This window comes from Acinonyx jubatus, chromosome D2, assembly GCF_027475565.1.
Source record: "Acinonyx jubatus isolate Ajub_Pintada_27869175 chromosome D2, VMU_Ajub_asm_v1.0, whole genome shotgun sequence".
Lineage (NCBI taxonomy): Eukaryota > Metazoa > Chordata > Mammalia > Carnivora > Felidae > Acinonyx > Acinonyx jubatus.
The window spans coordinates 28010580-28026834 of record NC_069393.1 but is presented as its reverse complement, the minus strand read 5'-3'; the positions used below and the strand labels follow the sequence as shown (position 1 = coordinate 28026834).

Sequence of the window (16255 nt, the reverse complement as noted above, 5' to 3'; positions counted from 1 at the left end):
GGTTTTGGGGGGAATACAATTTAGTCCATAACAGAAGAAACCTTTTTTTAAAAAACAAATATAGGGGTGTCTGGGTGGCCCAGGTAGTTGAGTGTCCAACTCTTGATTTTGGCTCAGATCATGATCTCACAGTAGTGAGATGGAGCCTCAAGTTGGGCTCTGTGCCGGGCATGGATCCTGCTTGATTCTCTCTCTCCCTCTCCCTCTGCCCTTCTCCTGCTTGTGCATGCTCTCTCTGTCAAAACAAAACAAAACAAACAAAACAAAACAGAAGTATTAAAAAAATTTTTTTTATTACATTTATTTATTTTTGAGAGACAGAGACAGAGCACAAGCAGGGGAGGGGCAGAAGGAGAAGGAGACACAGAATCCGAAGCAGGCTCCAGGCTCTGAGCTGTCGGCACAGAGCCCAATGCAGGGCTCGAACTCACAAACAGTGAGATCATGACCTGAGCCGAAGTCGGAGGCCTAACTGACTGAGCCACCCAGGTGCCCCAAAACAAAAGTAGTTTTAAAAAATGTTTATTTATTATGAGAGAGAGAGAGAAAATAGGGAGAGAGATTGCACGTGAGGGAGGGGCAGAGAGAGAGGGAGAGAGCATCCCAAGCAGGCTCTGTGGAGCCCAAACTCGGGATTTGATCCCACGAACTGTTGATACAGAAGATAGGACTCAGTAGCCACAGAGGGAAAGATTAGGGCCTGAGGTTCCTGGGTAGGGAAAAACACCTATTTTGGAACAATGCTGGGAGTGTCTGACCACAGCAAACCCCCTCAGGTGTAAGGTTCCTCTTAATGTAACAGACCCCACCTACTCCCCCTCGGGTTTCCCCTCAGGAATTTGACAAAAGACCTAAGTATGGCCATAGACCACCCCTCATACAATGGAAAGGAGCCAGTCGGGAATGGGCAACCCAGCACCTAGAGGTATCAAGCCAATAAGGGTAGAAGGAACAAGGGAGAAGGGATGGGGAGGGCTGACCAGAACCTTATAAAACAAGGACCTTGCCTGTAGTCTGTGGGCATTTACTTTTGAATGTCCCCTTTCTGTAAAGAGAGCTTTCCTACTATTCTTCCTTTCTAATCTTATATTCTAATAAACCTTTGCCTACTGCTCATTTTGTGTCCGCCTCTTCATTCTTTGAAGGTGTGAGACAATGAATCCTGGGTATTGTGGCAAAAGATCCTGCAACACAGTGAGATCATGACCTGAGTGGAAATCAAGAGTTGGACTCCCAACTGACTGAGGAGCCCCAACAAAGTATATTTTTAAGGCTTATTTTTAATTTTATTGGAAAATAAAGTGTTTATTCAAAGAACATTAAAAGATTAAGGACCTTTTAATTGTGTGGGTGTTGGCAGGAGGAGGAATGAATCTCAAGCTTAGCCAGACTGGGCATGAGACTCTTCACAGAGCTGGGGGTTTCAGGGGAGGCCGGGTTGGGGGACAACTGGGTCTGGCAGGAGTCAAGAAATGGTCAGAGAGCACCAGGCCACAGTGCAGAGCTTGGGCCAGGGGTGCTGGTTGGCTTAGCAGCCTTAGCAGCTTAGCAGCTCACCACTTACATCCCATTGACAAAAAATAGAGCATGTAAAGTTAATAAAATGAGCTTTTGGACTACAATTGCCTGTCATAATGTCTGTGTGGCCCACATGGGCACTCAAATAAATAACTACATTGAATAAGAGAAGTTTTGAACCTAAACATCAGGGTTTAATTTTTTTTCTTTTTTCTACCAGAAAGAAGGCCCATTTACAGCATTGATAACTTTTAGTGACTTGTCAAGAGGAAAACTACTCCCATTCTTATGGTCCACTTCATTTTTTGTACAGATGCACTTCCCCGTTGTTGACAAGATTGAGACCAGCTCTTATTTTCTCTCCCATGATGGCCTGAAACCTCCAAATAAGAAATGAGAAATAGCTCCATTTGAATGTGGGTTTATGATGGGTCAGGCCTGACATAAGCACTTTATATACTGGATTCCATATAACTTAGTAGGAGACATTTTATTCTTTTTCTTTTATGATCTGTTTGTTTGTTTTCTTTTGCTTTGAGAGAGATGGAGCAAGTGAGCAAGAGGCAGAGAGAGAAGGAGAGAGAATTGCATTGCAGAGAGGGAAGCAGGGCTCACCCAAAGCAGTACTCAGACTCAAACTATGAGATCATAACCTGAGCCAAAGTCAGATGCTTAACCGACTGAGCCACCCAGGCACCCAGAAGACTGTCTATTCTTTTTATCTATCTATCTATCTATCTATCTATCTATCTATCTATCTATTTATATTACTTTTTTAATGTTTATTTTTGAGACAGAGAGAGACAGAGTGCTAGCAAGGGAGGGGCAGAGAGAGAGAGGGAGAATCCAAAGAAGGCTCCAGGCTCTGAGCTGTCAGCACAGAGTCTAATGCAGGGCTCAAACTCACAAACAGTGAGATCATGACCTGAGCTGAAGTCGGATGCTTAACCGACTGAGCCACCCAGGCACCCCTATTCTTTTTTTTATTAAAAATTTTTTTAATGCTTATTTAATTTTAAGAGAGAGAGAGAGAGAGAGAATGTGAGTGGGGAAGGGGCAGAGAGAGAGGAAGACACAGAATCTGAAGCAGGCACCAGGCTCTGAGCTGTCAGCATACAGCCCAATGCAGGGCTCGAAGCCACAAGCCATAAGATCATGACCTGAGCCAAAGTTGGATGCTTAACTGACTGAGCCACCCAGGTGCCTCCAGAAGACTGTCTATTCTTAAACACTTAAATAGTTTCCTGAAGTCAAGGTTTAAAAAGGGAGGGGACTGTGTTTTGATAATATAGTTTTTCTCTTTGAATGAAAAGTAAAAGGAAATTCTTCAATAATTTGAATTGTCCAGTGTGTTTGGAATAACCACAGTTGCACGTATGTATAATACCACATTTTCAGAGTCATTTATTTTTGGATTACGGCTTAACTTTATGACATAGCAAATTGATTATGAAAAGATAATTTTACATAAAAGTTAGTAAGCTCTTAGGTCAGCTCTAAATGGTGAAGATAGTTTGTTTCTCTCACATTTGATATTGAACGAATGAATGAGACACATATTTCTTCAGAACATTATGTGATATTGTACTAGCATTTGTGTAGGATATAAAAATGCTTAAGTCATATTTATGCTCTCAAGTAGCTAATAATCTTGTGAAATAGTTTAACAGGAGTATGTCAAATTAGTTTAAAGTATGTAACGTATTTAGAATATGCCTGGCACATAGTAAGCACTATGTGTGTTAGTTACTATTTCTACTATATTGTTATGTGTTAAATCTCTCTCTCTCTCTCCCTCTCTCTCTTTCTCTCTCTCTTTTAGAAAGTTCTGCACCCAATGTGAGGCTTGACTCCACAACCCTGAGGTCAAGAGTTGCATGCTCTACTGACTGAGCCAGCCAGGCGCCTTGTTATCATGTGTTAAAACTTGATAATCAATAACAGAATTGTGGTCTCCTTCCCCCCCACCCCCCACTCCTCAATCCCTTTCCCCCCATTATTCATCTCAGAGGCATCATTTATTGCATATCTTTCCTTGGCTATCTTGTGAGTTTATACATGAATGTATTTCTCTTCTTTACATAAATGGTAGCTTACTATTTACAGTGCTGCATAACTTCCATTTATTCAGTTGATATATCTTGGAGATTTTTCCATTTTAGTATGTTAGGGCTTATTCTTTTTATGTGCTTTCTTTTTTTAAGATTTTATTTTTTTAGGTAATCTTTATACCCAACATGGGGCTTGAACTTACAATCCTGAAATCAAGAGTTGTATGCTCCACTGAGCCAGCCAGGTGCCCTGCTTTTTGTGTGCTTTATAATATTCCATGGTGTGGATGAACCACACAATTTATTTAACTTGTCCCCTACTTGATCGATGCTTTACAAGGTTATTTACATTTTTTTTCAATCACAAATAACACTGTAATGAATAGCTTTGTGCACAGTATTTCTTGCATGTGAAGTACACCCATAGGATGAAAAGCTAGCACTGGGATGGATCAAGGAGTATGTATTAATTTTGAATTGCATTACAATGTTCTTAAACAAAGAAATGAAGCAATTTAGCAAGTTTCAAAGATTTTAGGGCCAATGGATTGGAAAACCCAGAAAACAGTTTGTTCATTGGTATTGTTGCCTATAGTTTTGTTTTGTTCTGTTTTTATTTTTTATTTTATTTATTTATTAAATTTTTTTTTGATGTTTATTTTTGAGAGAGAATGTGCGTGGGCAAGAGTGGGGGAGGGGCAGAAAGACAGAGAGAGAGAGAGAGAGAGAGAGAGAGAGAGAGAGAGAGAGAGAGAAAGAGACAGAATCTGAAACAGGCTCCAGGCTCTGAGCTCTCAGCACAGAGCCTGACACGGGGCTCAAACTTAGGAATGGTGAGATCATGACCTGAGCCGAAGTTGGATGCTTAATCAACTGAGCCACCCAGGTGCCCCTGTTTTGTTTCTTTAAATCTAGGCCACATTTGTTGAGTGGTTCAGTTTGAAGCACTGTGCTTATGGAACAATATACCCATCACTTCCCCAAATCCCTGATGTCAGGGGGTGACCAATATATAAGCAATAATAAAATCAGAGTATACTTTTCTTCCAGTAACTTCTCACAGAGACAGGAGGAGAACAGAGTGCTTTTCTCAGGGTAACAGCTTCCTGCCTTCTGGATGTCCTGAAATGTTGGAAATATAATTCTGAAATATTTTTGCTCTTTTAAACAGCAGAGCAACAGGCAACTCAACAGAGCAACTCTGGAAAACCTAGGCGGAATTCACAATTTCCTGTGATCCCAAAGTTTCCAGTCCCAAATGGATATATCCCCGCCTGTCAAAAATATGCCCCTTGATGAGCAAATTATAAATGGAAAAAAGACTTGCAGATATTTCTTGTAAAGAGAGAGCTGGATAAGGGAAAGTAGATAACATTGTTTTCCTGCTTATGAATTTTCATATCCTTTCTGCACCCGGATCTGATGGTGGATACAGGATCAATCACAGCAGCAAGTGTCAATGACTAATGCAGTTATTGAGAGGGGTCTTTAATTTCCTGGAGGCAAACACCATTACCCACCACCTCCACATCAGAGATGAGGAGATGCCAGGACCGCTGGGGAGTCAGTGATGGAAGAAATTATAAAACTGATGCAATTACTTAGAAAATGATGAAATGTCTCACAATGAAAGGCTTCAGTTCTCTTCAATTTCAGGTTCTGTGATATGCATCAGTGTGGCTGTGTCTTCAGTATTATTACTTCTCAGTGTTCTGTGTCATCTACCCTCCTTGAAGGAGAATATTTTGTATCAGGCAGCTCATTCTCATCCTTTCTCCTCCCATCCGAGCTCTATCATTTCTTCCAGTGTTTTTGCTTTGACAATTTCTTGTATTGATTAGCTTGCCCAGCATGAATGTTTCCATAGTGGAATCTAGGTTAGGTTTATGGAGAACTAGATCTTTCTCTTGTTCTAACCTGTGGGATTTAGGGAAAGTCAGTTGAGTGCTCTGGTCCAGTTTCTTCTACCTGTGGCTGGAAATTAGAATCTCCCCTTAGAGAACATAGTATCTCTGCCCAGGACCAGCTCCAGAATTGGCCTGTTTAGGGCCTCCAGTGGGACCAGGACAGTGTGGGACTGACAAGGAGCATGTAGGTTAGAAGTCAAGGACTAGTGAGGACAGTAAATGCAGAGAAAGAGGATGTGTCTTCTCCATCTTTCTTTCCATCCAGACGACCCGCCCCCCTTCTTTTTTACTGTTCTTTTAAGTAAAAGGGCAGGGATAGAAAGGGAGAGATTACAATTAAGTAGGTATATCTACAAATACCAGCTCCATACACCTCAACTGTCTTTTTACATTCAGTTAAATTTGATGCCATTCCTTTTTTTTTAATTTTAAAAAAATGTTTATTTTTGAGAGAGAGAGAGTGCGTGTAGGGGAGAGGCAGAGAGAGAGGGAGACACAGAATCGGCAGCAGGCTCCAGGCTCTGAGTGTCACATGGGGCTTGAACTCACAGACTGTGAGATCATGACCTGAGCTGAAGTCGGACGCCTAACCAACTGAGCCACCCAGGCGCCCCAAATTTGATGCCATTCTTGATACTATTGAAGACAATGCTGATTTGTCTTCCGAGTAAAGTATATTGCATATAGTTATATTTATGGGCGCCTGGGTGGCTCAGTCAGTTGAGCATATAGTTATATTTAATATATTAAACACTTCCCAGCTCATTACCACTAGGGGAGGCTCTAAACCAGGGTCTAATAATGATACTACTACTACTACTACTACTACTACTACTACTAATGGTGATTAGTACCTTTCACAGTTTCTAAGCCTCTTCTCATGTTTCTTGTTTGAACCTCACAACTAACCTCATTTTCCTGAGGAAATTGTAGCTTTTGCTACATTCTAAAAACCACACTACTGGGGTGCCTAGGTGGCTCAATCAGTTAAGCACCTGACTCTTGATTTCAGCTCAGTTGATGATCTTGCGGTTGGTGAAATCAAGCCCTGCGTTGGGCTCCCTGCTGACAGTGCCAGGCCTGCTTGGGATTCTCTCTCTCTCCCTCTCTCTCTGCTCCTCCCCTGCGTGTGTTCTCTGTTTCTCTCTCTCTCAAAATAAATAAATAAGCTTAAAAAAAGTAAAAAATAAATAAAGATAAAAACCACAATAGAATGGAAAACATTATTGTGTTTTTCGCTGAAATCATTGTTTTTCAATCTGGAAGTCACCTGGGGAACATGAAACCCTAATACCTGGGTCCCAGCCCAGCGATTTAATTGCTCTGGGTATGCATTTGGCATTGGGATTTGATAACTCCAGGTAATTTTAACGTGCAGCTAAGGTTGAGGGCCACAGTTGTTTATTTTTATAATGTTTATTCATCCTTGAAGGGGACAGAGACACAGAATCCAAAGCAGGCTCCAGGTTCTGAGCTGTCCACACAGAGCCTGATTGGGGGCTTGAAGGGACTTGAACTCATGGACCAGGAGGTCATGACCTGAGCCGAAGTTGGATGCTTAACTGAGTGAGCCCCCAGGCGCACGGCCATGGTATTTTAAACAAATACAGGTTATAGGTGACTTGGTTAATGTCTTGATGGCTCTACCCATATATAGCACAGCATAGCTTTCCCTCCTATGCCACCAGTTATTTCTAGGGCTTCCCTAAACCCCATGGGCACTCTATTTGGGCATCCAAACAGGCCTGTGAGTTTCAGCCATTGCTCTGCCTCCACCAGGCTCTCTCTTGTCTTCACCTCCACCCACTAGGCCACCCTGCTGCCACCAGGCTGAGAGTACCGGCTGGCAGGAAGAAAGGCCTCCTCTTAGCTTTGATCAGATTTTCAGCAGCTGGGACTAGCTCCCTAACCAAGCTGTCACGTATCTTGACTCGCCTGTTTAACATGAAGCACAGACCTAGCTCTCTCAACAGTCCTTCTCCCCCCCTCCTCTTGGCCTCATCCAAATGCCTTTCTTCCCCCATCTGTGGAAAAAGGATCACCTAAGCAGATGAGGTCAAGAGATTCCACTGGGGAGGGGGAAGTGTAGGGGGGAGGGTGATGTATCTCCACCAGTAGTAGCTAGCTAAAAATGCTCAGTTTTAGAAATTCCATCAGTGTTTGAACAATAAAAATGTTCCACCAAAAATTTTTAGAAATGAAAGACGAATGAAAAACAAAAAAGCTGATGTGTGGGTTGTTCACCAGATACTACTTAAAGAGAAATGATTGGCTATAGGACCTTAGGCCTGTCCTTTACTTTTATTTCTTTGAGCCTAGTTCCTCCCTTGTAAAATGAGGAGATGTAAACCTCATTTTACCAGGAAATGAAATGAACCCAGGAAAATTGTGAACCCAAACCAGACTGTTCTAGTTTTAACTCTTTTCTTCTGGTCCACATTCAAGGAATCAGGGAGTCTATGCATTAAGGCAAGGCCACTAACTGGCTGATATCCATGGGTGACATCATCCTTTGTGAAAATATGTGGTTAAGGTGGCTCTGGAGATAGCACTTAACCATCTGTGCAATCTTGGGTAAGTTAATTAACCTCCTGTCTCCTCAGTTTCCTCATCAAAATGGGATGGTAACTACCTTGATGTAGGACACAAATATTTAACAATTAGTAGTAGCAATCGGGACAGAAAATCAGAGTGACTAAAACTATTTTTTTCCAATACCTTCCCATTCTCTAGAATGGTGCTCCAGCATCACTCAGGAGCTTGGTACAAAAGCAAATTATTGGATCCCACCCTAGATCTACTGAACCAGAATCTATGACGGATAAGGCACAAGAACCTGTTTATATCTCAGGAACCTCCACAGAATCCTTATGCATGCTAAAGTTTGAGCAACACCATTTCTTTTTCTCTTTAAAAATTAAAAAAAAAGTTTATTTATTTATCTTGAGAGAGAGAGAGGAAGCATGAGCAGGGTAGGGGCAGAGATAGAGGGAGAGAGAGAATCCCAAGCAAGCTGCACCCAGTCAGCACAGAGCCCGGGCTTGATCTCACCAATTGTGACATCATTGCCTGAGCTGAAATCAGGAGTCAGATGCTTAACTGACTGAGCCACCTAGGCAACCCTTTTTAAATTTTTCTTTAAATTCTAGTTAGCTAACATATAGTACAATATTAATTTCAGGAGTAGAATTCCGTGATTCTCACTTACATATAACACCCATTGCTCATCATAACAAGTACCTTTCTTAATACCCATCACCCATCTAGCCCACCACCAACCTACCTACCTCCCTCTATCAACCCTTAGTTTGTTCTCTATATTGAGAGTCTCTTATGGTTTGTTTCCTTCTCTTTTTTTCCCCCTCTTCCTATATGTTCATTTGTTTTCCTTATTTTTTTAAATCAAATTTTAACGTTTTATTTTATTTTTGGGGAGACAGAGAGAGACAGAGCACGGGCAGGGGAGGGGCATAGAGAGAGGGAGACACAGAATCAGAAGCAGGCTCCAGGCTCTGAGCTGTCAGCACAGGGCCTAATGCGGGGCTTGAACCCACGAACGTGAGATCATGACCTGAGCTGAAATTGGACATTCAACTGACTGAGCCACCCAGTTGCTCCTGTTTTGTTTCTTAAAGTCCACACATGAGTGAAATCATATGGTATTTGTCTTTCTGTGACTGACTTATTTCACTTAGCATAATACATTCTGGCTCCATCTATGTCATTGCAAATGGCAAGATTTTCTTCTTTTTGATGGCTGAATAATATTCCATTATATCTATCTACCTACCTATCTACCTACCTACCTATATCACTTCTTCTTTATCCATTCATCATCAGTCAGTGGACACTCGGCTCTTTCCATAGTTTGGCTATTGTTGATAATGATACTATAAAAATTGAATCTGTATTTTTGTATCCTTTGGGTAAATCCCTAGTAGCGCAATTGCTGAGTCATAGGGTAGTTCTATTTTTAACTTTGTGAGAAACCTCCATACTGTTTTCCAGAGTGGCTGCACCATTTTTCATTCCCACCAACAGTGTAAGAGGGTTCCCCTTTCTCTACACCGTCACCAACATCTGTTGTTTCTTGTGTTGTTAATATTAGTCATTCTGACAGGTGTGAGGTGGTATCTCATTGTGGTTTTGACTTGTATTTACCTGATGATGAGTGATGTTGGGCATCTTTTCATGTGTCTATTAGCCATCTGGATATCTTCTTTGGAAAAATGTCTACTCATGTCTTCCCATTTCTTAACTGGATTATTTGTTTTTTGGGTGTTGAGTTTGATAAGTTCTTTATAGATTTTGGATACTGTTTATCAGATAGTCATTTGCAAATATCTTCTCCCATTCCACAGGTTGCTTTTTAGTTTTGTTGATTGTTTTCTTCACTGCACAGAAGCTTTTATCTTGATGAGGTCCCAACAGTTTATTTTTGTTTCCCTTGCCTCTGGCAATGTCTAGTAAGAAGTTCCTCCAGCCGAGGTCAAAGAGGTTGCTGCCTGTGTTCTCCTCTAGGTTTTTTATGATTTCCTGTCTCATATTTAGGTCTTTCATTCATTTTGAATTTATTTCAGATGGTGTAAGAAAGTGATCTAGTTTCATTCTTCTGCATGCTGCTGTCCACTTTTTCCAACACCGTTTCTTGAAGAGACTGTCTTTTTTCCATTGTGGCTATTAAAATTAAAATTAAATTCATTCAAAGGAAACTATATCAGAAATGCAGTTCATCAGTAACACTGGCCATATTTCAAGTGCTCAAGTGCCCCATGTGGCTAGCAGTTACTGTATTGGGCAGTATAGATTATAGAACATTTCTATCTCAGAAAGTTCTATTGGACAATGAAGCTCTAGAATAATTATTACTATAATGTTATTTTGTAGTCACAGAGCATCTAGATGGAACAAACTCTCTGGGGCAAGAGTGACAAATTAATGTCGAAAGAGCCAGGCAGGTGAAGTAAATGAATGAAGTAGGTCAATTATAAGAGAATGAAGAGCACAGGCACAGTGGTAAGTGGCCAGTGATACTCAACCTCCATGCTGGGTCTTCAGTAGGGAGTACTGGGGACTGGGTGAACTGGGAAAGCATGTGCAGAGCCAGAAGTGGTTACCACGGAAGAGGTAGTTTTATGTAAACTAGACAGTTTCATTTTTGTTTAAGAAACTAGAAATCTGATTTTAATGTGATTCATAAATCTTGATTACTAAATAAAAATTTTTAAAAATGCTGTGCTGGCTCATGAAACATTACTGAACCCTGAGTTGACCTTGGTGTTGTGGCCTGAAAATCAAGCTGTGTGGTTCTGCCTTGCCAGGATCAATTGTTTGCCTTATGTATATCCTCCTTTCTTGTCTCTATTTCTTATTTCTTCTCTTCCTTTGATTTTATCTTTGCTTTCCCTTCCCTTTTTTTCTTCTTCCTCATCCTCTAATTCTTCTTTCATTCAGTAAGCATTTGTTGAATGCTCTCTGTGTACTGGCACTGTGCTAGAGACTGAGGATACAAAGACGAACCAACATTGCCCCTCTACCCCAGAGAACCTAGTTTATTGGGAGACTCAGACATGGGATCAGGTAATGAGAGCATGATTTGTGGGGTGCTGTAGTAGAGGCATGTCCAAAGCCCTATGAAGTGGTAAATAAAGGAGTAAATCAGCTTTGAGTGGGTAGAGGTCAGAGAGTTCTTCACACATGTATGGACATTTAAGCTGGGTTTTGAAGGATGTGTGGGAGTTCTCCCGGCTGAAAAGCTGGCATAGGAGTGGGAGAGGGTATTTTTAGTGGGAGGAACAGCTTGGAGACTTGACAGTGCTTGCTATGTTTGGAAAGAGAAAACCTCTGGGTAGCTGATGTATAAGGTATAAAAAATTATTTATCAGACTTCCTTATTCTTATAGTCTGTCTGGTAGCCACTTTCCACCACTATTTGGGCCACTTCACCCTACCCCCAGGTTCCTCTTACGACAGCTTTGTGTCCAGGGATCTAAATCTTCCTCTTGTATCTCCCCCATCCCTTGCTGTCTTTTGTATTCCCTATTCCCCCACCCCAGATCTCCCTCCATCCACTTAAAATTCAGAGTTCCCTTTATATATTCAAAATCATCCAGTGCTCAACCAACCAGAGGGAGAATAAAGATGCTGAGATTGTTAAACCACCTCCTAGGAAGGTAGTTTAAATGTCAATACTCTGACAACTTTATTTGGACCCCAATTCAGACTTAGTGTTAAAAAAAAAAACTGACACGATTCATGAGATGATTGAAATTTGATAATGAGTTTGATAATGATATTGTGGTCATGTTAAAAGAAGTCCTTCTCTTTAGAGATGCATCAGTAATTTATGGATGAAATGATAAGAAGTCTGAGATTTGCTTGAAAGTAATATAGGAGAGGAGGGAAGGGATGAGGTGAGGTATAGAGAAAACAAGATTGGCTGTGCATTTATAACTGTTGAACCCAGGTACATAGGGTTCATTATACTAAACTATTTCTGCTTATGTTTTCATGTGTATTATGTTTGAAATACTTTTGTTATTGGTTGATTTGAGTCCTTCAAAAAGATATGTTATAGGGGCACCTGGGTGGCTCAGTTGGTTAGGCGACCGACTTCAGCTCAGGTCATGATCTCACAGTTTGTGAGTTCGAGCCCCCCACGTCTGGCTTTGTGCTGACAGCTCAGAGCCTGGAGCCCACTTCAGATTCTGTGTCTCCCCCTCTCTCTACTCCTCCCCTGCTCTTGCTGTATGTCTCCCTGTCTCTCAATAATAAATAAACTTAAAAAAAAAAAGATATGTTACAAGGGGTGCCTGGGTGGCTCAGTTGGTTAAGTGTCTGACTTTGGCTCAGGTCATGATCTCACGGTTCATGAGTTTGAGCTTCACATCAGGCTCTCTGCTGTCAGCATGGAGCCTGCTTCAGATCTTCTGTCCTCTCTCTCTGCCCCTCCCCACTCTTAAAAAGAAATAAACATTAAAAAATATATGTATATATGTTAAAGTCCTAACTCCGAGAACCTCTGAATGTGACCTTATTTGGAAAATAGGGACTTTTCGGATGAAATCAAGCTAAAATGAAACCATTAGGGTTTGTCTTAATCCCATATGACTGATGTCTCTTTATAAGAAGGGGGAAACTTAAATGGTCAACTAATATTTGACAAGAAAGCCACAAATACTCAATGGTGAAAGGATTGTTTCTTTAATAAATGGTGTTGGGAAAACTGGATGACCACATATGAAAGAATGAAATGCGATTCCTGTCTTACATCACTCATAAAAATTACCTCAAAATAGATAAAAGATTTAAACATAAGACCTTAAACTATGAAATTCCTAAAAGAAAACATAGGAAAAAAACTCCTTAACATTGGTCTTAGCAATGATTTTTTGGATATGACACCAAACACAAGCAACAAAACCAAAAATAATAAGTGGGACTATTCCAAACTAAAAAGCTGCTCAAGCAAAAGAATCAATAAAATGAAAACATAACCTATAGAATGGGAGAAAATATTTGAATGAGTTCATATTCAAAATATATAAAGAACCCATATAACTCAGTAACAAGAAACTAAATAATCCTATTAAAAATGGGCAGAAGAACTGAATAGGCAATTTTCCAAATAAGACATACAAATGGCCAACAGGTAACAAGAAAACGTGCTCAACATCAGTAACCATTAAGGAAATTAATGCGAACCATTAATGAAAATTAAAGCCACAATGAGATAGTACCTAACACCTGTTAGAACATCTATTATTAAAAAGACAGTAACAATAACAAGTGTTGGTGAGGATACAGATAAAAGGGAACTTTTATGCATTGCTGGTGGGAACGTAATTGGTAGAGCCACTGTGGAAAACAGTACAGGAGTTCCTCAAAAAAATTATAAAACTACTATATGATCCAGCAATCCACTTCTGGGTGTATATCCAAAGGAAATGGAAACAGGATCTCAAAAAGATATCTGCACTCCCATGTTTATTGCAGCATTGATCACAATAGCCAAGATACAGAAATAACCTAAGTGTCTATAAACAGATGAATGGATAAAGAAGTTGTGATAGACACACACATACACACACAGGAATATTATTCAGCCATAAAAGTGAAGGAAATCCTGCCATCTGCAACAACATGGATGAAACTTGAGAGCACAATACCAAGTGAAATAAGTCAGACAAAGAAAGACAAATACTGTGTAATATCATTAATATGTGGAATCCAAAAAATGTAGAATATTGTTTACCAGGGGCTGGGGGTGGGGCCGGGGGAAATGGTATGGTCAAAAGGTACAAACTTCCAGTTGTAAGACAAATAAGTTTTGGGGATCTAACATACAGTGGTAATTATAGTTAATAATACAGTACTGTATACCTGACAGTTGTTAAGAGTTAGATCTTAAAGGTTCTCACCACAAAAAAAGAAATGGCAATTATGTGAGATGATGGAGGTGTTAGCTAACACCATGGTGGTAATCATTTTGCAACATATAGGTATATCATATCAACACATTGTACACCTTAAACTTCTGCAATATTACATGTCAATTATATCTCCTAAAGATGGGGAGAAACAGAGAGTGTTTGAACAGAGACACATAGGGAGAATGCCATGTGACTGGCAGAGGCAGAGACTGGAGTGATACAAGTGTAAGCCAGGGAATGCCAAGGGCAGATGGCCATCACCAGAGACTAGGAAGAGGCAAGGAAGAATTCTCCCTTTTACCCTTCAGAGGGAGTATGACCCTGCCTACACCTTGATTTCTAGCCTCCATAACTGTGGGAGAATAAATTTTTGTTGGGTCAAGTCACCCAGTTTGTGGTTCTTTGTCACAGCAGTCCTAGGATACTCCGTAATAAAAAAAAATAATAATAATTATCAACTACTTCCCTCTCTTAAAATCTTTTTCCCCCTCTGCTTCCTCTTCTCTCACATCATAATCTGAACACCTTCACTATGTGTCCAGCTTGGGCATTATGCTCTGGTACTTTGAATAAGGAGAGTGACTTAGAACTAAAATCTAAAGTGAGAGGCTGAGGTGGAAGGAAGGAAGGAAGGAGAGATTTTCAGAAAACTAGATAAATGCATAAACCAACTCACAAATATATGCAGCTTCCCCAGACCCCTTGCATGCCCCAAATAAGCCATACTCCTCTGGGGAGGGGCTGCTTAGCACCTTCTTCAGGTCACTAAGACCTGCTTTTTGCTCTTGGCTGTACCATTTTCTAACTTGGAGATGCTGGGCAAGCTGTTAAATGCAAAAGACTTATTTTCTCCTCAGTAAAGTAAGGGGGTTGGGTTATACCAGGAAGCCTTCCTTGTTCACCTTATGCTTGCTCAGGTGCTCCTTCAGCATTTGAGCCAGTCTGCTCCTACTGTAGCATGCATTATACCATTTGTCAGTGGTTACCATTTATCACTGCCACAGGAGGATTGTGAGCTCCTTGAGGCCAGGACCATCTTGTTCACCACTGGATCCTCTCACTGAGTCCCTGACTCTTAGATGCTCAACAGAAGTAGCCTGTCACAATAATGCTGTATTTATGGTAAATCTATACAAATGTATGGTAGAATTTCTCTTTCAGAGAGCTACAGAAGAAGCCATTTGTCTGCATGTAACTGTTCTAACTCTTCTCTGGGCTCTGTCAGGTACCTCTCTTCCATATTCTATTTGGAGATCAGCATCTGAAAGCCTCCCTCACCCTATCTCCCCTTCCAGAGGCTCCACCTCACTGTGCCTGACATTAGTTATGCATTTGGTACAATGTCCAAAACTGTGCTGAGGATAACTAAAGTGCTTGTCTGGGGTAGATTTTTCTGAGTGTGTCAAAAGTTTTGTGCTTTTTAGTGATGAGAGTTAAGCCTTACAATTGGTTTCAGAGAGGAAACAAGAAAGTGACAGAGTACTATCGGTGTTTAACAAGGACTTGGAAGAAGGATTTTTCTTTGCTCAAGGGAAGACATCAGAAGTGCAAATATGCATGTACAATTGAAGCCCTGAAGAAAAATGATCCTGAAAGCACTTCAAACACATGCAGGTTGGTTTCTGCAGTGAGCATGGAATGAGATTTTCCTTAGGAGTGATGCCATTTCAGGAACAAGGAGAATTTCATGATACAAAGTTATGTGAAAACTATAATCTGATATATAGTGATTTTAACAGAGGGATACATTAAGACTTTGGCATTTTGGTGGACTAGTCTCACAAACTGCCTGGCTATTTCTTTATAAGGTGGTTTCTAAGATCATTTCTATTCTAAACTTCGAAGCTTTGTGTAGAATTTGTTCTTAAAATTTTTTTTAATGTTTATTTATTTTTGAGAGAAAGAGACACACAGAGTGTGAACAGGGGAGGGGCAGAGAGAAAAGGAGACACAGAATCTGAAGCAGGCTCTAGGCTCTGAGCTGTCAGCGCAGAGCCCAAGAAGGGGCTCGAACCTATAAACCATGACCTGAGCTGAGGTGGGACGCTTAACCAACTCAACCACCTACGTGCCCCTCGTGTAGAATTTTTCCTATTCTACTTTCAAAATTATTCAAAGTAGGTTATATCCAGACCAAAAATTGATGGAAGATATGACAATGAAATGTGAGACTGTTTTCTCTCAGCAGCATATTTGTATGGCCCGGAAAAAAACTTTTCTTCAAATCTAGAAGGTGGAATCAACTATTCCTCAGATAGCCACAAGATGGCAGCTTTGAGCTTAGCAGTACGGGAAAGATCCACCCAAAAGGCGTTTGCTAGTTGTGATGGTGCAACAAGACTCCAGA

At 40.7% G+C, this 16255-nt stretch overlaps 1 protein-coding gene across 2 annotated transcripts in view; it reads left to right on the top strand.

Moving 5' to 3' along the window:
• The window catches only part of DNAJC12 (DnaJ heat shock protein family (Hsp40) member C12), a 44882-nt gene extending 40634 nt beyond the window's left edge, over nt 1–4248 (top strand). The window contains exon 5 of one of the 2 annotated variants that reach the window (XM_053207089.1): nt 3341–4248. In XM_053207089.1, coding sequence (XP_053063064.1) covers nt 3341–3411 — 71 coding nt within the window. In that variant the 3' untranslated portion in view covers nt 3412–4248. Of the gene's footprint in view, nt 1–1145; nt 1328–3340 lie in introns of those variants that run through there. The other variant, XM_015063334.3, reaches the window with a different exon arrangement.
• The last annotated feature ends 12007 nt before the right edge of the window (nt 4249–16255 follow it).